Genomic DNA, 20,270 nt, shown 5'->3' on the forward strand with positions numbered 1-20,270 from the left:
AGATCTGCCTCATGGTCAGGCGAGGGGGGAGGAGGAGGTTCAATAACCTTGTTTTTACAGGACCAAGACCTACCTGTTCGAGGAGTTTCTGCTGGGGTGGCATGACAGACTGAGGAAGCTGCAGCAGCCCACCGCCATGTCTGTGAAGCTCCAGGCAGAGGTGGACAAGTACAAGGTGAGGAATGTGTCCTGACCGCACTAGATATATTTTCATGTATCTCCACATAGCATTGAGGCTGTTTGTCGTCCACCTGCAGAACATGGTGCCGGTGCTGAAGTACGTGCGCGGGGAGCACCTGTCCCAGGACCACTGGCTGGACATGTTCCGCCTCCTGGCCCTCCCACGGGGGACCACCCTGGAGAGGCTTACCTTCAGTGACCTGCTGGCCGTGGCCAGCACCATCACTGAGAAGGCCCTGGAGCTTAAGGTACAAGCACACACACTCACACACACACACTTCATATCTGCTTCTGGAAGTAGCTATTAGGCTATCTGTGTGTGTTCAGGACCTGAATAGCCGTGCGCAGGCGGAGGTGACCATCAGGGAGGCACTGCGGGAGCTGGATCTGTGGGGGGCGGCGGCCACCTTTAACCTGACGGAGTACACCAGCAACAGCGGCCGCCACCTTATCCTTATCAAGGACTGGAGGGACATCGTCAACCAGGTGCGTGCACATGCGCAAACCTGGCCAATCACAATTTTTGCTCTGAGGAAAGTGTGTAGATACAAATAAATAAAGGTAAAGCAGATAAGCCAATGTAAGCAAAGCTAACACAGTGGAACCTGACTTACAACTGTGCCGGGTTCAGAGTTTTCCTGAGACATGAGCCGTCGCTCAATGAGTGTTTGACACCCACGTGATCGCTGCTGTCCGTGAAGTGGCGTTTAAAGATGTGCCGCCAGCCACTTGCTAGCCCAGAGAAAATCATGGAAAAACATGAGTGAGGTGTGTGTATTGTGGACCTGTCCTCAAAGTGATGGAGAAGTTACATGACGGAGAGCATCGGCAGGAGACATTTACAGGGATTTGGTGTGGTGGACAGCACCGACATGGATGGACAGTTGTTCAAAGCTGGTCGGGGGTGTTTTGATGGTTTTAGAAAGAGGAGTGACTTCACAATGACATTTTGACAGAAAGCGTAGCAAAGGGTGCAAGATACATTTAGACACACATTATCGCATGAAGTCTGGAGCCTTCAAGTTAAGAGATAGCGCACCAGATGAAAAACTCCCCCAACCTCCTCTGATCTTCAAGGGAAATGCACATAACATTCTCTTTTATTATCTATTTTTGTTTTCATAGTATTTGTTACTTCTTAAGTACATTTTCCTATTTGTAACAGCAATTTTGTTTGTAACAACAAATTTAATTTGATATCAGAGCAGACTGAGTCACTAGCTTGGCCATGGAACTGATTCAACTCCCAGTCAAGGTGTTACTGTATATCTAGGACATGATGAAGGTGATCAGCAGGTGTTTGCAGACACCTGTGATCCAAAGAATCTGTCTCCTAAGCAGTGAAGTTCCTCCAGATGTTGTTGTGGGAAGGAGCTGACTTGGACACATTCTCTCTCTCTCTCTCACACACACACATCTAAAAGAAAAAACACAAATGGTTGAAATCCACGGAGGTTGACGTGGCCCTGAATCGATCTCCTTCCCCAGGTGGGAGACAACCGCTGCCTGCTGCAGTCCCTGAAGGACTCTCCATACTACTCCAACTTCCAGGACAAGGTGAGGTGACGACACTGAGGCTTCATCTAAGCCCCCCCACCCCCCCATGGGTGGGTGGTGTGCTGAAGGTGTCTCCCCACGCCCCCCTCTGTACCTCCAGGTGAGTCTCTGGGAGGTCCGCCTCTCTGACCTGGATGAGTACCTGCTGAGTCTGAACGCCATCCAGAGGCGCTGGGTGTACCTGGAGCCCATCTTCGGGCGGGGGGCGTTGCCTCGGGAGGAGGCCCGCTTCAAACGGGTGGACGAGGATTTCAGGTACCTGAGAAGGCGAACAAGTGGATTCAAACTGTTTCCCTCAAGAGAGTGTTGAAGACTTTCCATGTCCATCTGCCGTAGGGCCATCATGTCTGACATCCAGAGGGATGACAGAGTGGTCTCCCTGAGCTCCAGGGCCGGCATGAGGAACTCCCTGGTCACCATCCTGGACCAGCTGCAGCGCTGCCAGAAGTCCCTCAACGAGTTCCTGGAGGTACGCATGCCCAGGTCACACACACATATACACACACACACACATACACACTCAGCCAATTTACACTCCTGACCGCACCTTGTCCGTCTGCAGGAGAAACGCTCGGCTTTCCCAAGGTTCTACTTCATCGGAGACGATGATCTTCTGGAGATTCTGGGTCAGGCCACCAACCCGACCGTCATCCAGTCGCACCTCAAGAAACTGTTTGCAGGTGAGACGCATTTTCGGAGCCTGTTATCTCATCACTGTCGGCAAACTGACCATGGCGTCCGGGTGTGCTGCCTGCGTAGGGATCCACAGCGTCGTGTTCGACGAGCAGTGCCAGCACATCGTGGCCATGTGCTCCCTGGAGGGAGAGATGGTGCCCCTTCGGAACCTGGTCCGCATCTCCAACCTGGTGGAGGTAGGGCATGAACATTTCCTGGCTGGGTCCACGTTCGCTGGAAACCAAGGTTGCGCGATAACTCCTCCTCTCCCCAGGTGTGGCTGGGTGAGCTATCACGGGAGATGAAGGAGACCCTGAGGCAGCTGCTGTGTGAGTGTCTGGCGGCGAGGGCAGGGGCGGTGGACCCCTCGCGTTACCCGTCGCAGGTACGCCAAGACGGTTCTCCGTTGGGTTCTCAGTAGGTTCTCCGAAGAACAAATCATCCCGGACATGAGTGTGAGAGTCAACAGTGGCGTGTCTGTATGTGGACCTGTGATTGACAGGTCCCAGTGTTTCCTGGGATCGGCCACAGGCCTGCCCCCTCCCACCGTTGAGCAGGTTAAGTTCTCTGAATGATGAATGGATGAATGTTTTGAGGTGGCTGAGCTTCCACATCCACTCTGAGTTGTCTCCATCAGGTGTGGCCTGGAGCCACTCCTGCCTCTCAGATCATCCACCTGGATGTGGAGGTGGGGGCTCCTGGTCCTTCAGTTGACCTAAAGAGGAACCAAAATGGACCCAAGAGAGGAAGAAAATTTAGCCTCCACCGCTTGTCTTCTCCCTCCAACCGCTCCAGGTACTGTGTCTGGCCGAGCAGATCCAGTTCACCCAAGATGTGGAACGAGCGCTGGAGGAGCAGCACCTGCTGCAGCTGGAGGCCGAGCTCGCCGCCAAGCTGGAGCACTACACCGCTGTTGACCCCGCCCCCGACGATGCAACGCATGCAGGTGTGAATGTGTGTGTTTGTTTGTCCTTCCTGGAGCTAGAAGTCAGCTGCTTTTGATGTGGTCTTTTTTTTCATGACAGCGGTTATGGAGCACTTAATTAGATTCACAAACACAATGGCTGTGTGTGTGTGTGTGTGTGTGTGTGTGTGTGTGTGTGTGTGCGTGTGCGTGTGCGTGTGTGTGTGCATGCTCTTCAGACATCCCGTCATCCATTTGAACGGATCGTCTCGCTGTTCTATAAAACAATCAGTCTGTGATGGATGGGGGTATTATTCTCATTTTTGTCATAGCCTCTTATCGCGTTCCCTGGTTGCTACGGCGATTAGCGGTGAACGGCTGCTCTTGGTGCGAATCTCAAGCTGGCCTTGACAGCTCGCCAACCTCAATTTGTCAGAGAGCTCCTGAGTTCATCTTGAGGTTTCTGTTGATGGTGCTGTGCTTCACATTTCGCCCCTCACACACCCTGCAACCACAAGCCTTAAAGTGATGACATAATAGCAACAACAAGCTACCTTGGAAATTCCATGAAACGACGTGTTTTCCAGTAATAAAAGTTAAACGTTAAGTAAAGCAGATGTTTTCACATAGAAAACCCCCTGTTTTCTGATGGCATTAACCCATTCAGAGCTTCCCGTCACTGACGTTCAGGATGTCTCCTGACTCTTAATGAGATGAAGGACCTCTCATTATGATGAGACGAAGAACCTCCACCAGAGCATCCGACTCCTCTCTCTGTCTCCTCCCCGCAGACTCCAGTGTTCTACAGCTGAAGCTCAAGGCCCTCATCCTGGACATCATCCATAACATTGGTGTGGTGAGGCAGCTCCGCCAGGCGGGGGTTGTCAGCGCCAATGCCTGGGCCTGGAGGAGGCAGCTGCGTTTCTATATGGGGTCGGACGGGTGCTGCCGCGTGCACATGGTGGACGCCGAGTTCAGCTACACCTACGAGTACCAGGTCTGGAAGGTCCCTTAAAAAGGTCTATATATGATTGGGTGTGTCAACTCACACACACACACACACACACACACAGACGCTTCGCAGCGAAGCAGCAAAATTAAATCTTCACCTTCAACTTGCTTAAATTAAACCTTGACAAAAAACCCAAATCCTCCTTTATTGGCACCAAATCCACGCCATCCAAAGCTGACAGGAAATAGACGGGGCCCCACTCTTCGCTCTTCCTCGCAAATCCCTCTGCCGCTCCAGCGTTAAGCCGCTGTTTGCTGCATTGCCCCCGGTCCCTCCGACAATTCCGTCCCATGCCGCTCACATTCACACACACTTTCCGAGTCCTGCCGTTTGGAATTTTGGATTTTGACACCTGTCTGTTCAAATAATTGTGTCTCTGTTTCATTACGACACGTTTTTACTTCTGAGAAGTGTCCTCATGTGTTCAGAGAGGCACAATTAAAAAAATGTATCATATCTATTATAGAGAGGAAAACACTGAAAACAGTTTTTAAAAGTGTTGCAATGCCTCCATTTCGCCACACGGGAGGAGTGTTGCATTTATGTGTAGCAGCCGCTGCAGCTCCTTCCTAACATTTTTGAAACTCCACCTTTCCTGACCCATCATCTTTTATTCCATAAGCTCTCATGGTCACCCTTCCCCCTTATTTAACTTCTGTCTGACTGTTCCCCTCCTCTGCCTCCCTCCTCCACCAGGGGAACGCTGCCAAGCTGGTCCACACCCCGCTGACGGACAAATGCTACCTGACTCTGACGCAGGCCATGAAAATGGGGCTGGGAGGAAACCCATATGGGCCTGCCGGTACGGGCAAGACAGAGTCGGTCAAGGCCCTGGGGGGGTTGTTTGGCCGGCAGGTGCTGGTGTTCAACTGTGACGAGGTAAAGACACAAAACGTTCGAAGCACCGTCTTGCACACGGGTCCCAGTAGATGAGCAACAGTAACGTGGCCGTCTCCACCCTCCTCCAGGGCATCGACGTGAAATCGATGGGGCGGATCTTCGTGGGCCTGGTGAAGTGTGGTGCATGGGGCTGCTTCGACGAGTTCAACCGTCTGGAGGAGGCGGTCCTGTCAGCTGTGTCCATGCAGATCCAGGCCATCCAGGACTCTCTCAAGCAGCAGAAGCGCACATGTGAGCTGCTGGGGAAGGAGGTGAGCGTGCACAGTGGCGGCCGCAACGGAAAAACAAGGGGAATCATTTTATTTCCACTCCTCAGGTGGAGCTGGACACCAACTCTGGGGTGTTTATCACGCTGAACCCGGCGGGAAAGGGCTACGGCGGCAGGCAGAAGCTCCCCGACAACCTAAAGCAGCTATTCAGGCCGGTGGCCATGAGCCGGCCGGACAACGAGCTCATCGCTGAGGTCATCCTCTACTCCGAGGGCTTCAGGAATGGGGAGGTGCTTGGACGTAAACTGGTGGCTATTTTTAACCTGGCCAGGTAAAAACTGATTTTTTTTTTTTAAAGATAAAACTCTTCGTGCAGCCACGGCTCGTGCTGGCTTCAAGGGTTTGCGTCTTATCTCCAGGGAGCTGCTGACCCCCCAGCAGCACTATGACTGGGGGCTACGCGCCTTGAAGACAGTGCTGAAGGCCTGTGGTGGCCTCCTGCAGCAGCAGAGGAGGAACCAGGACAAGGACAGGAGTAAGTCCTGCACTTGCACAGCTTGCTACAACCAGGATTTACATGCTAGTGGTCTGAAGTTCTGGAGAACTTGGTCTCAGGAATGTTTTTTTCCACATGTTCATCACTCCTGGTGATGGAAGTGCATCTCATAGGTGGAGATATCCAACATATGATCAGATAAATCCCTCCTCCTGGGGAAGCTGCAAAAAAAATACCTCATTTATCCCCTCTTATCAAAAGTCAATACTTCCCAGTTTTAGGCTAAGCGGTTTCGATGAGCTCTATGTGAAGACATCCTTCTGCTGGCGTTTGTAGCATTTCCACCGCCGGAGACCACCTGGTCATCCCGTTTCTGGAGACCCAGACTGTGTGTGTGTGTGTGTGTGTGTGTGTGTGTGTGTGTGTGTACGTGTGTGTGCAGTCCCGGAGGCTAGCCTGGTGGTGCAGGCGCTGCGGCTCAACACCATGTCCAAGCTGACCTTCGCTGACTGCTCGCGCTTCGACGCCCTGGTCAAAGACGTCTTCTCTGGGGTGGACTTTGCTGACGTGGAGGACCAGATCCTGACGCGCGCCCTGGAAGAAGCTTACGAGGAGGCGCAGCTGGAGCTCATACCCTCCCAGGTGAGAGCGTGTGAGTGTGTGTTTTGAAATTTTGTGGAAGGCAAAGTAACATGTTGTGTTTCTGCAGCTAAAGAAGGCTTTGGAGCTGAACGAGCAGCTTAGGCAGCGTATGGGCGTAGTCATCGTCGGACCCAGCGGGGCGGGGAAGTCTACTCTCTGGAGGATGCTCCGGGCGGCACTTGGCAAGATGGGCAAAGCGGTGAGCGACCCCTCCTCCATCTCCGAAGGCGGTCTCTCTGGTGCGCTCATGGTCTGGGTCTCCTTCAGGTGAAGCAGTACACCATGAACCCCAAGGCCATGCCCCGACAGCAGCTCCTGGGACACATTGACATGGACACAAGGGAGTGGTCCGACGGTGTGCTGACGCACAGTGCCAGGCACGTGGTACGAGAACCGCAGGGTAGGTCCCGCTCCTAGAACGGCGGTGAGATGCCCCTCTCCCCCGCAAGTTCTCTTTTAGAAGGTCCCATTTTTGTCCTTCCCTCCCCAGAGGTGAGCTCCTGGATTGTGTGCGACGGCGACATCGATCCCGAGTGGATTGAGAGCCTCAACTCGGTGCTGGACGACAACCGCCTCCTGACCATGCCCAGCGGGGAGCGCATCCAGTTCGGGCCCAACGTCAACTTCCTGTTTGAGACGCATGACCTCAGCTGTGCCTCTCCGGCCACCATATCTCGTATGGGCATGATCTTTCTCAGGTCAGTTACCAAAACGTGGACGCTGTGGTCTTTCTCCTCTGGTCCGCCACCTGGTTTTAACACCTCCCCAATCTCTCCACTGGCTTCCAGCGATGAGGACATTGACGTGGGGGCCTTGGTGAAGTCCTGGCTGTTAGTTCAGCCCCAGCAGTGCCGCGCTAACCTGGAGAGCTGGCTCGGAGATTACTTCCAGCGAGCCCTGGACTGGGTCCTCAAACAGGTGACCCCCCCTCCCCCCTCCACCGGTCCCATCCGGCACCCTTAACTTAGACCCCTCTGCTTCTGCCGTTTACCAGAACGACTTTGTAGTGGAGACCAGCCTGGTGGGCACGGTCTTCAACGGCCTGTCGCACCTGGCCGCTGTCACCGAGAGGGGCCAGTTCGTGGTGGGACTCCTCCGAGGCCTCGGGGGAAACCTTGGCCCCAAGACCCGACAGGAGTTTGCCAAGGAGGTGAGGGGAGAAGCTGTGTAGAAGCAGAGATATGACGTGACCAGCCTGCATCTGTAATGATATCTTCTGCTTTTAGCTGCTGAGCTGGTCCAGAGAAAGCCCTCCCAACAGCAGGAAACCGCTGGACACCTACTTCGACCCTGACAGCGGCCTCCTGGCGGCGTACACCTTCCAGCATGCAGACGGCCTCAGCCTGGACCAGCTCTCCAACTGTTTCTCACTGCCGGTGATCCAGACCCCGGACATGCAGAGGGCGCTGCATGGCTTCTTGCCGTGGCTGACGGCCCAGCACCGGCAGCCCTTCGTGGTGGTGGGGCCCGAGGGCTGCGGCAAGGGGTAAGGAACCCGGCAGAACAGAGATAGCCCGGAGATATCTCAGGAGATGTAGCCGCTGCTCCCTGCAGGTCAGGGTTCTGAGGGCCAACTCCCAAAAACCAACTCACATGTTCCAACCTGTCTCCTCCCCCTCTAGCATGCTCCTGCGCTTCGCCTTCTCCAGGCTCCGGTCCACACAAGTGGCTGTGGTGCACTGCAGCGCCTGCACCTCCTCGCGCCACGTTCTCCAGAAGCTGGGGCAGACATGCCTGCTGCTTAGCTCCAACACGGGCCGGGTCTTCAGGCCCAAGGACTGCGAGAACCTGGTGCTCTACCTGAAGGACATCAACCTGCCCAAGCCTGACAAATGGGGGACGAGCAACCTGGCTGCCTTCCTGCAGCAGGTGGGTTGAGGCATATACGTGGCCTTTGAAGACCTTCCTCTCAGTGACATCTCTCCCGCTTTGCTCCCCTTCCCGGGCACCCCGTGCAGATTTTGACATACAAAGGCTTCTACGATGAGAACTTGGAGTGGGTGAGTCTGGAGAACATCCAGGTGGTGGCCTCCATGTCCACGGGGGGAGCCGTCGGCAGCCACTCGCTCACCTCCCGTTTCACGTCCGTGGTTCGCATCTGCACTGTGGAGTAAGTGGCTTAACTCGCCGCCCGGCAGGAGCACCATGTTCGCCGACCCTTCTCATGTGTCCTCCCTCTGCAGCTACCCGGACCGGGAGCAGCTGCAGACCATCTACGCAGCCTACCTGCAGCCTGTTCTCCAGCACAGCCTGGGGAGCCAGGCTTCCTGGGCCAGCGCGGGCAGGACGCAGCAGCTGGCCGGCTCCCTGGTGCAGATCTACGAGCAGGTGCACCATCACCTTTATCATCCTATCATCCTATCATTTTGATATCTCTCATGGCCTCAGATGAGTTATGGTGAAGCATAAACTCTTTAGCGCTCCGATTTGAATTTAAGGGACGCCGTCTCCTCGGCTCTTAACTCTGCCCACAATCTCACTTCCTATTTGTGCTAATTTCTGACGGGCGGCGAAAATTAAAAGCGAAGAGAGTGGTCTGGTCTAGAAGAGGAAAATGCTGGATCTTCCTCTTTTGAAGCGAAGAGGACGGAGATGGGCCAGCACATCCTAGATGTCCTGGAGATAGGGAGTCAAACTGAGATGATTTAAACTTGGACAGAGGAAGGGGGGTGAAGATCTGTGTGGAAGGATGGTGCGGTTGGAGGGTTAAGAGAGGGGGTTTATGGATGAGGGAAAGAGGACAGGAAGTTAGTTGGTGTGAGACGGAGGCCGGTGATCAGCTTCGACCAAAGGAGAAGAAGAAGAAGAAGAAGAAGGAGGAGGAGGAGGAGAATAAGGTCCACATGTGTTCATATGGCAGCTCTGAGCACCAAGTCTGCTTTTATAGATTTACTCACATTGCCATACTATTACTATTGCCATTGTATCTGAGATAGCAGGAGCACTTCTGTGGTAACAGTAAGTCAGCTATACACTTGTGTGTGCATGCGTGCGTGCGTGCGTGCATGCGTGCGTGCGTGCGTGCGTGCATGCGTGTGTGTGTGTTCCCCACACAGGTGAAGGCCAAGTTCACGGTGGACGACCATAGCCACTACCTGTTCACCCCCTGCCTTCTCACTGAGTGGGTCCTCAGCCTGCTGCGATATGACCTCACCGCCGGTACTGCAGCACGCACACACACCCACACACACCTTAGCCCATAGGACACCAAGTCATGTTTTTCAGGAAACGCCGCTGTTCATGAAGCTGTGTTCCATCACCAGTTGGTTTGCCAGTCCACACACACATACACACACGCACTCCTCACACAGAATACTTGAGCTGCTGTCGGTGGCTATAAAGCTTTAATAACTCAGAGTCAGTTTTGATGCCGACATGAAGAAGGTCGTCGCTGCTCCCTTTGCTCCGCATTCCATGTTTTCAACTCTCACCTCTTCTTTCATTCTCCGTCCCACATTTAATCTCCTCTTCCACCCTTGTCCTCCCGTCTTTTTATTGGCGGGTCCCTTGTGCTGTCGCCCCGTCTGTCCTTCAGCGCTGCACGTCTGCTTTGATAACGGCTCCAGTCGTTTATTGCAATTAAACACATCTGAAGACAAAGTTCCCCTCCTCCTTGTGAAGAGTGTGTGTGTTTGTTTGTGTGTGTCTCACAGTGGTCCACACTAATCAGGACGTCCTTCCCTGTTCATCCATACCGCCGACCATCTCCGCTGCTGTTTCCTGTTTCTGGTTTTGTCGGACCTCATCTATGATTGTTCATTCTATTATGTCACTGTGAAGACTGAAAGACTTACAATAACATCAGACGATAATATTTGACATCGTCGTAAGCCCAGGATTTTGAAAAGGATAGATCTAAAACTGCTCAGATTACCACCCTTTACTTAATGACCCAGGTGGCAGGTGCACTATTATTCCAGGAAGACTTTCCAACTTTCGGTAAGTCTCCAGCATTGGGATTGTTAGGTGTAAGCCCAGCATCAGTTTGTATGAAATTGGAAAATAGCTTTTCACTCGTAGGCTTCCACTGTTGTGTACATTGCAGTGGTGTTCAAGTAGTGATTTCATGCGGTTTGACGGGGCTTTGACCCTTTCATTTCACCCTGTGCCGCAAACCGTGTCATCTGTGCAACCCAAGACGTGAGCGAGGAGGAGATCACTCATGAAAAAGGTCAAAATGAGGTTTGTCTTGAAGAGGCAAGGGTAAGCCAAAGTCGCGTTGCTACACCAACAGAAAGAGATAGCGTCTGTTGATGAATTTTGTCATCAGCTGTTCACTGTAGACGTACAGAAGGCTGTTCTGACTGACTGGGCAATTTGTTGTAAGCTTCCTCTGTGATTGTGCCACTTAATGCTCTTTCGTCATCAGATGCTACTTTGCAGTTGCAGGGTTGTTGACGTCCTCACAGCGTCTCTTGCCTGTGGCGTTTCTTCCAGTGGGCTTTGTTTGTTTCCAGAGGACCTTTTGTCTGCTTATGAAAGAAAACTGTAGGCACGGTGTTTGGCTTTAGCATCGGCTTAAAAGTAGTAGCCCCCATGAGCTCTTTCAGCAGCTTAGCCTAGCTTGGCTAAATGTAGCAAATGCATCTGGAGAGAAGCGGCGAGAATACCAGATCCTTATGAAGTTGTTTACGTCCACAAGTAACTTTCCACTCCTTTCCGCTCTTCTTGTCCCTGGGAAAGCTGTGTAGTGTAGCATCAGTCCCTTTGTTTCCCTCGGACCTGAAATGGCAGTCAAAAGCAGCTCAATGTGGCATTATTAGCATATTCTGGAGGGTGTAACACGTGTGGAAAGTCAACACAATGCAACTAGTTTACGCCATCAACCCAACATGCATTGCACTAGAAAAGCAATGGCTGCGCTAATAGGTTAGACTATCTGTTAGAAATTATTCTTCACAGATTCTTGTGAGACAAACATTGAAGCATCCATCCATCTCCTGCTGCTTATACTGCACTCAGGGTCACAGGGGATACTGTCATCAGGCGAGAGGAAGGGTACACTAGTCAATCGTGAACCACATACAAATCCATACAACATTCACTCTTCACTCATTCAGTGCAATTTTTTTTCCAATTAACCTGCTGCATGTTTTTGGAATGCTGCATGTTTTGTTTCTGGAGAACCCGGACGAAACCATGCAGAACATGCAAACTCCACACAGAAAGGTCCCCTTGTCAGAATCAATCCAGGTTCCTTTGTGGTTTGAGGCCAAAGTGCCTACCACTGTGCCACCGTGCCGCCCACATAGAAGCATGTTTATGCCAATTAGTCCTCCCAGGCGGGGCTCCTTTCAAATGTCATAAAACAGCAAACATCAACAGGCCAATCCAAAGAGTTGGTGGATAATGTTTGATTAAAGGTGAAGCCTTGCGGATGGAAATCTGATTAAATATTCATTCTAGCCCAGTCTAAGGTGACGGACAGCGTGCTGGAGGTCATTGCCTACGAGGCGCGCCGCCTGTTCCGGGACCGACTGGTGTCCTCCAGGGACCAGCATGCCTTTGACAACATCCTGGGTGCCGTCCTCCGGGGGGACTGGGGCTCCGACGTCTTGGACAACATGGCCGGTACGAAACCCCGCTGCCACTGGCAGAAGATCCCATCAAACACTGGCACGCCACCGAACACCGAAGTGACCGGTCGAGGTCTAGTATTGAGCCAGAAACCGTCTGAAATGAAGAGCCATGTTAATATACATTATTAGCTGTCGAATGCAATGTGTAGCATCTGCCAATCACCCCGAGCAACACCTTAATGAGGAAGGTGGGTCTTGAGTGCTGGCTCAGCATCTGGCTCCTCACCCGCAACATCTGGCCGTGTTGACGGAGAACAGACCGCTGATTAACCCCTAGACACGTTATATAGTCCCTCGACGCCGCCACTGCTACGCCGCCTAGAGGAGGACTCTGAGTGCATGTTTCTTTCCAGAAACGGTGATTTGCATATAGATTAAAACAGCATGTGTGTTACATATTTAACACATGGGCAGTACAGGAGAGTGCAATGGCTCGATTCCGGGGCTGCCAATTAACTGTAATTACTAGCATCGCACTCCCAGGCGGGAAACCGTCGTGCCCCCCAAGTTTGAGAACGCTGACCTAATGAAGGTCACGAGAGGGGGGTCCATGTCTAAGCTCCACAGAGGAAAACACAACCTCCAGCTCTGTGGTATTAGCAGTGCAGATACATAACAACGTATCCGACAGCTCCCTTGGGCTCGTTTTTCTTCCTTTTTTTTAAGGTAATTTGCTGCCTGGCAAGTTACCACGGTAACAGCCCCCCCCCATCATTGCTCGCGGATGTACAGGAAAAAAGGGGGAAAAAAACTAATAACGATCGATATTATGCCGTCTATTCGCTTGGGCCACTTCTTGGAAAGAGGCTGTGATAGTCTGGCGGTGGGATTTCACAGTGGCCCCCGAATGCCTTTTAGCCCGCTTGTTTGAATAATGAGCCAGATATACACACACACACACACACACACACACACTTAATCTCAATCTTCTTCTCATCTTGATATATTCAGTGCTATCATGGCAGGATGTGGTGTTTCGTTTTTTTTCCTCTCGACCTACTCCATTGGACGTCCTGTGTCATCAGATGCGCTTGTGGTTTTGAACTAACGGTCTCCTCCACCCTCCCCTCCACTACGGGCAGATGGTTTCTACGTGACGTGGGGAGCTTCGGAGGGCGCGGTGATGGCCCCGGGCCAGCCTTTGCCCCGCCACGGTAAACAACTGGGGCATCTGGACTCAGCTGACCTCAAGCAAGTTATACAGAAGGTACGCTGTGAGCCAGCTGCACGCACGTGGGTGCTCAAGCTGCACATGGGAGGTACATTACAAGTATGTATGATATATGATATGATATGATAATAGAGCCATTCTGTAAAGTTGTTCCTCTTTGAACAAATATTTGGAAACATATAAGAGGTAGCTTCCCAATATGGCCGAAATTAATGCATCTGTCACAGTGGTATAGTACACAAGTACGTCATTTGTATTCATCAGTCATTCATTTATGCTGCTTACCATATAGACATAAAACCATTCACCCTTTCATTTTCACGTCTGTCTCATTTACAAATAAATACAACCATTCCCTCTCATTCACACAACATATAGACATACAATCATTTACTCATTTTTTTGAAAACCAGAACCATTCACTCTCTCATATGTCATAACCATTCGGTCCTCTAATGCACACATACTGGACTGGTCTCAGAAAATTAGAATATTGTGATAAAGTTCTTTATCTTCTGTAATGCAATTAAAAAAACAAAAAAAAAACATTTTCATGATATTCTAACTTTTTGAGATAGGATTTTTGAGTTTTCTTAAGATGTAAGAAATAATCAGCAATATTAAAATAATAAAAGGCTTGCAATATTTAAGTTGATTTGTAATGAATACAGAATGTATGACATTTTTGTTTTTGTAATTGCATTACAGAGGATAAAGAACTTTATCACAATAATCTAATTTCCTGAGACATTCCTGTACAATCACTCACCCTCTCATTGACTCATCTGGGCAATTCAGGGTCTTAAGTGAACCTCCTGCATGTGTTTGGATTGTGGAAGACCCTGAGAAAACCCCAAGACAGAAAGGCTCCCTGTGGGAATTGAACCAGAAACCGTGTTGCTGGAAGTGTTAACCACTGCGTCGCCCTAAACATTAATCAGTCTGTGTGAATAGTTTCTATATCTTTGCTGACTTCCATGTCTGTTCCCTTCCAGGGTGTGGTGGTGTACAGTCGTGACAACAAGGAGCTAGACCTTCTCCTCTTCTGGGAGGTGTGCGACTTCGTGTCCAGGGTGGACCGCGTCCTCAGCCGTGCCGGCGGCTCGCTGCTTCTGGCGGGAAGGAGTGGGGTCGGGCGCCACACGGCGGCGTGCCTGGTGTCGCACATGCACGGGTACGCGATGTTCACACCCAAGATCTTCAGGGGGTATGGCCTCAAGCACTTCAACAACGATTTGAAAACAGTGAGTACAGAGCCCTCGTGGAGTATTGCTGGCCGCATTGTGTCCAGGAGGTCAATATGGATGTGGTGATGCTGGTGTGTGTATACAGGTGATGCAGCTGGCGGGGCTGGAGGGCCAGCAGGTTGTCCTTCTGCTGGAGGACTATCAGCTCCTCAACCTGGCTTTCCTGGAGATGCTCAACAGCCTGCTCTCGTCAGGTGAGCATCCACTTTTGTTCCTTTGCTAACGCTCAGCTTGCCGTCAGGGAACCCGAGCGCCGGCTGGTTCACGGGATCCCGCCAGCTTCGGTTCAAAGCCTCACCAGCTTTGTGATGCCGGAACGCATCAGGAGAGCCACCTTCTCAAAATGGTACAATGTACTGCCTCAGATTGTCAGCAGCAGCCAAACAGAAATGAAACCTCCCCAGGCCATCAAAGTGTCACTGTTCTCATTTCATTTGGCTCATGTGCAGTCTTTTTTTTTAAATATCCGGTGCGCTGGCACAGCAGCCCCCCCCCCCCCCCCCCCCCCCGCCCCCGTGCCACCTGTGTTTTTTTTTTTTTCACGATGTGCATCTCTGAAGAGCGCTGGCCGGCGTTGGACCACTGCGGCAGAACAGGCCGGCAGATTTCACACACATCTGCTCCGCGGCATCAGCCTTTCATTTCCTCTGAATGAAGCCACTGTCAAAAGCAATCATTGATTTAATGTGTGTTTGTGTGTGTGTGTGTGTGTGTGTGTGTTTGTGTGTATGTGTGTGCGCGTTGCTTTTCAGGCGAAGTTCCGGGACTGTATACCCCAGAGGAGCTGGAACCTCTGCTCTCTCCTCTGAAAGACGCCGCATCCCAGGAAGGATTCACCGGGCCGCTCTACAATTACTTCTCCTACAGTCAGTGTCCTAATGGCGACCCTGTCTGTCTCAAACTCGCACACACGCGGTGAACCTCGAGGCTATACCCAGATGGGCTGTTCGTGTAAAAGCATATGTCAAAATAAGCCGGGCTGGACGTTTAAGAGTCCTGAAGCGCCCGGGTCCCTGGTGCATCGTTTGCTTTATCGCCCGCTGAGTCCCAGTAGTGCTTTTCTCCAGTGGATGCACAGTGTGTGTGTGTGTGTGTGTGTGTGTGTGTGTGTGTGTGTGTGTTTGTATGTGTGTCTGTGTGTGTTGATGTTATAGAAAAAAAAAAAACCAAATACAAACAATCCATTGCTGACAGAGTATTATGAGCACTGGAGCTGCCGGATGCAGAGCGCAACCTCCACATTGGAGGAGAAGTCAGATTCAAGGTCTTGGGCTGTAAACAAACATCTTCAGGCTCCGCTCCCCCCAATTGGGGTTGTGTCTCGGAAGTCATGCGCTTTGTCCTCAGGAGTCTGTGCGTCTTCTTCCTTCTTATGTCTTCTCTGGGATCGTGGATCTGTGTTGGTTCGCAGCAGCTAGCAGTGGTTAGCATTCCTACTGGTAGCCTTTTTGTGGTGAGTCTCCGTGTTCTCCTTGTGTCAGCGTGGATTTCCTCCAGCTTCTCCAGGTTCCTCCCACAGTTCAAAAACTTGCAGAGGACCCTACATTGTGCAGAAGTGTGAATGACAGAGTGCATTATTCTAAGTCTCTATATGTGGCCCTGTGATTGGTCCATGTTAAGCCCCACCTCTTGCCCAGTAACGGCTGTGATAGGCTCCGCTCCCCAGTGTCCCTGAGTGCAGGATAAGCGGTATAGAGCAAACTTTCTGGCTCAGGGGCCACATTGACTTTTAAAATTTGACAGACGGGCCGGGTCGCCACAAGATATGATACATAGAAAAAAAAAAAAAAACGTATTTGTAAACGGTACATATCAGACTCATCTGACATTTGCTTTGAAAAAAAAACAGCTCGGTTTACTTGCATTTCATGGACAAATCAGTTTTTCCCTTGTAGCTTCATGTCTAGCTCATTCATATGTGTCAGTATGTTCACAGTAAAGGCTAAATCAGTGATTTTCAACCTTTTTTGAGCAGCGGGACATTTCTTACATTTACAAAATCCCGGGGTACGCCACCAACCAAAATGACACAAAGTGACACTCTAACACAGTACATATAATACATATAGTTTATTGTATAGTTTTTAATGTATTTATACTCAGTGTGAAACCTGGGGCTGTTTCGATGAACACAAAATTGATATCTTGGCAGTAATGGTAGGAAGACTCAAACGAAGCTCTTGCTCAAGCTTTACAAGCTGGCAGTATAAGGTTTCTACCACAGTGTGGGACTTTTAGGATTTAGCTGCTTGTTCAGCAACCATGTAGCTAGCTTTGAGGGCTCTCTCGTTTACTTTGGTGGCTTTTTCTCAAAAAATTGCCCATTTCTCATTGTTTGTACGTAAGCGTACAAAATAGTCCATCGGCTTGTTTTTAACAGAAGGGTGTTTCGTTTGGAGATGGCGTTTAAGCTTGCTTGGCACCGTGGCGCTATTGAATAGCTTTTCACCACACACCAAGCACAGCGGAATCGGTGCCGTTGCATCCTGAGTGAAAGTGAATCCAAGTGAAAGATAGCCTTCGCTGTTTTGCCTCGAGCTCACCGTCTTTTCTTTTTTCTCTTGTCCATCTCCATCACTGTCACTCGCCCATCTTGCTGGGATCCTAAACTGCCACTGTTGCATGTCACGAAGCACTAACTCAAACACTGACCTCTACGTCATCGCTTCACAGACGTGACACTCAATGATCTCTCATGGTGCACTGGTTGAAAATCACCGGGCAAAATCACAAAGCAAATCAGTGTCATTCAGCTCAGGAAAATTCTCAAGTAGCCCCAAAAATGAAATAATCTCCTGTTTGATCTCCCACATTCATTGATCCAATCATTCGATCATTCGCATCAAGTATGAATTCTTTACCAATCTTTGGTGGGCCAGAATAAAAAGACCAACAGGCCGGATGTGGCCCGCGGGACACAGTTTGCCAACCCCTGGGTATAGATTATCCATGAATGAATGAAAGAATCAAATCAGGTAGTTTATTAGATTTGATGTTATTGTCAAGGGGTGAACATCAATGGGAATACATCTTGCTGTCCTCTCCGTCCCCGAACCAACCTCCTCCCCCGCAGGAATCCAGCAGAACCTCCACGTGGTCCTGATCATGGACTGCTCCAACCCCAACTTCACGCTCAACTGTGAGAGCAACCCGGCTTTCTACCGCAAGTGCTCGGTGCAGTGGATGGAGGGCTGGTCCGAAGGTAGCATGAAGAAGGTAGGAGGAAGAGGAACAAGTTAGATAGCCATGTCTGATCCATGGTTTGGAAGTAAAAGTGTATTTTTCACCAGATTCCTGAGCTGTTGCTCTCGAAAACAGGAGAAGAGGGAGAGCGGGACGAAGGGGACGGCAGCCCGCAGGGTAACAAACTAATCGCTTGACTAGGAAGTGCTGATTGACATATCACCTCACCTAAAATTAACCTCCTCCCGGCAGGTTCTGTGCACAACGAACTGTGCCGCTCCTTCCTGACCATCCATGAGTCGTGCCGGGACCACGGCGCCACGCCAAGCCAATACATGGCCTTCCTTCACCTGTACATCGCCATCTACAGCAGGAAGAAGGAGCAGCTCCAGACCAGGCAGAAGCACCTGAAGGTAATAAGGCCCCCACACACCGTTCTCACACCATTTCCTGTCATTGACCTGCCACTTCCTGCAGGCCGGCGTGTCCAAGCTCAACGAGGCCAAGGCGCTGGTGGACGACCTGAAGAGGCGGGCCGCCGAGCAGAGCGCGCTGCTGAGAACCAAGCAGCAGGAGGCCGACTCCGCCCTGCAGGAGATCACCGTCTCCATGCAGGTATGCTCTTCAGCCTGGAGGTCACAGGGATCCAAGAACGTTTGAGAACCTACCTGGTCAATGGATGGACGAAGACATCCAGAGTTCGGGCAGTTGATGAGGATGGAAATATATGGTGGAAACCGACCAACGATACCTTCTCTCCAGAACGCCAGTGACCAGAAGACGGAGATGGAGAAGATCCAGGCGAAGATGGCCCAGGAGGTATCCAAAATCGAGGAGAGGAAGGCCAAAATCGACCATGAGCTGAAGGAAGTGCAGGTGGGCGGTCTGGTTGTATAATCTTCACTACACACACTCACACAAGATGCCCTCACCCTCTAACGGTTTTGCTCCTGGCTTGCTTGCTCTTTGGACCGATGTCACCTCCAGCCCCTGGTGGACGAAGCGAAGCGGGCGGTTGGCAACATAAAACCCGAGGCCCTCTCGGAGATCCGCTCTCTGCGGATGCCTCCCGACGTCATCCGGGATATCCTGGAGGGGGTGCTGAGGCTGATGGGCACCTTTGACACCTCCTGGGTCAGCATGAAGAGGTGAGTAGGAGATGCCGAACATCGCAAAAGGGCAAATAAAACACCTCTGGTTTATTGCTTTCTTGTCCCTCCCCAACGCAGCTTCCTGGCCAAACGTGGCGTGAAGGAGGAAATTGCCACTTTTGAAGCCAGAAACATCAACCCCGAGATACGCCAGAGCGTGGAGGAGCTGCTGAACAGGAACAAGGCCTCCTTCGACCCTAAGGTCAGCCAGCGGATACCTGGGTGCTAGCAGCTAGCTGCTAGCCTTTTACTCACTTGCCCTGATCTTCTGACCTGTGTTGCTGTCCTGGTGATCAGAACGCCAAGCGGGCGAGCGCGGCGGCTGCTCCTCTGGCTGCCTGGGTGAAGGCCAACGTCCAGTACTCCCACGTCCTGGAGAGGATCGAGCCGCTGGAGCGGGAGCAGGCCGGACTGCTGGAGTGAATACTTGCACCTATCTACAGAAAGATGCAGGTCTTCTTCATGACGACGTTCATCCTGACATTCTGTGTGTGTATGTGTGTGTGTATGTGTGTGCGCACCCAGGAACCTTAGAAAGACGGAGAGCAGGAAGAACAAGCTGGAGAGCCAGCTGAACTCGGTTGGAGCCAAAGTCAACGAGCTGAAAGAGAAGTACGACCTTGATCTATTCTCTCATGTGATGTGGTTGCTGTCCTGTCCAATATGTCTGTGTGGGGTCACCATCGTGGTCTTCAACCTTGACGTTCATTCATAATTGAGGTCGCATCCACCTTCACATATATGAATAATGTGCACAGACCAGGAAACCAAGTAGTTTTTGGGTACCTTTAAAAACCCCAAATCACAGACCACAACCTCAGGAATCGTAGTTTCTCTTCTGCTGGTTTAAATTTTGCGGTAAAGGGGGTTTTTCTGTGTGGAGCTTCCGGGTTCCCTCTGGGGTTCCTCCGGGTTCCCTGGGTTCCTCCCATAGTCTAAAAACATGCAGGCGTATGTATTTCCAAACTAAAATTCCTGGCGGAGGCAATGTGGTTCCACTCATCAGTTTCTGGATTGCATGCTCAGCTAAGCCGCGTGATTTATTCAGACACACTGCACCATCTCCACCCAGATTCCAGTGTCACACCACCGAGGCGGCCAAGCTGGAGGCAGAGGTGACCAAGGCTCAGGACACCATCAGCGCTGCCCAGCAGCTCATTTCGCAGCTGGATGGAGAACACACCCGCTGGAACGCACAGGTGTGTCACCTCCAAGGGGGCGACGGCTGCACGTGTCCGTAGGGGAGGGTCTGGAAAGGGACTTATTTACCAACTGAGTGCAACAGGAGGGGTGTTTGTGTGTGTGTGAGTGAGTGTGTGTGACCGAGGAATCCTGCTTCCTTGGGTTCCCCCTGGCTGTTTTTA

General features: G+C 51.4%; 1 protein-coding gene across 1 annotated transcript in view; it reads left to right on the top strand.

Moving 5' to 3' along the window:
• The window catches only part of dync2h1 (dynein cytoplasmic 2 heavy chain 1), a 54,599-nt gene that overhangs the window by 6,757 nt on the left and 27,572 nt on the right, over positions 1–20,270 (top strand). The window contains exons 25-65 of the mRNA XM_086178080.1: positions 61–175; positions 258–428; positions 508–666; positions 1,669–1,737; positions 1,838–1,992; positions 2,074–2,206; positions 2,300–2,417; positions 2,497–2,609; positions 2,687–2,797; positions 3,208–3,358; positions 4,108–4,313; positions 5,025–5,207; positions 5,297–5,479; positions 5,545–5,768; positions 5,857–5,972; positions 6,376–6,575; positions 6,643–6,774; positions 6,843–6,975; positions 7,066–7,273; positions 7,364–7,493; positions 7,570–7,725; positions 7,802–8,061; positions 8,198–8,444; positions 8,534–8,685; positions 8,759–8,903; positions 9,632–9,734; positions 11,982–12,146; positions 13,237–13,361; positions 14,321–14,569; positions 14,658–14,766; positions 15,325–15,438; positions 17,646–17,788; positions 17,863–17,932; positions 18,008–18,168; positions 18,233–18,370; positions 18,518–18,631; positions 18,743–18,903; positions 18,985–19,108; positions 19,204–19,325; positions 19,432–19,518; positions 19,979–20,105. Of these exons, the coding sequence (XP_086034206.1) occupies positions 61–175; positions 258–428; positions 508–666; positions 1,669–1,737; positions 1,838–1,992; positions 2,074–2,206; positions 2,300–2,417; positions 2,497–2,609; positions 2,687–2,797; positions 3,208–3,358; positions 4,108–4,313; positions 5,025–5,207; positions 5,297–5,479; positions 5,545–5,768; positions 5,857–5,972; positions 6,376–6,575; positions 6,643–6,774; positions 6,843–6,975; positions 7,066–7,273; positions 7,364–7,493; positions 7,570–7,725; positions 7,802–8,061; positions 8,198–8,444; positions 8,534–8,685; positions 8,759–8,903; positions 9,632–9,734; positions 11,982–12,146; positions 13,237–13,361; positions 14,321–14,569; positions 14,658–14,766; positions 15,325–15,438; positions 17,646–17,788; positions 17,863–17,932; positions 18,008–18,168; positions 18,233–18,370; positions 18,518–18,631; positions 18,743–18,903; positions 18,985–19,108; positions 19,204–19,325; positions 19,432–19,518; positions 19,979–20,105 (6,082 nt within the window). The remainder of the gene's footprint in view (positions 1–60; positions 176–257; positions 429–507; positions 667–1,668; positions 1,738–1,837; positions 1,993–2,073; positions 2,207–2,299; positions 2,418–2,496; positions 2,610–2,686; positions 2,798–3,207; positions 3,359–4,107; positions 4,314–5,024; positions 5,208–5,296; positions 5,480–5,544; positions 5,769–5,856; positions 5,973–6,375; positions 6,576–6,642; positions 6,775–6,842; positions 6,976–7,065; positions 7,274–7,363; positions 7,494–7,569; positions 7,726–7,801; positions 8,062–8,197; positions 8,445–8,533; positions 8,686–8,758; positions 8,904–9,631; positions 9,735–11,981; positions 12,147–13,236; positions 13,362–14,320; positions 14,570–14,657; positions 14,767–15,324; positions 15,439–17,645; positions 17,789–17,862; positions 17,933–18,007; positions 18,169–18,232; positions 18,371–18,517; positions 18,632–18,742; positions 18,904–18,984; positions 19,109–19,203; positions 19,326–19,431; positions 19,519–19,978; positions 20,106–20,270) is intronic.

The sequence above is a fragment of the Fistularia commersonii genome, chromosome 3 (genome assembly GCF_037954325.1).
Source record: "Fistularia commersonii isolate RoL2024-O1a breed Wild chromosome 3, RoL_Fcom_v1.0, whole genome shotgun sequence".
Classification (NCBI taxonomy): Eukaryota; Metazoa; Chordata; class Actinopteri; order Syngnathiformes; family Fistulariidae; genus Fistularia; species Fistularia commersonii.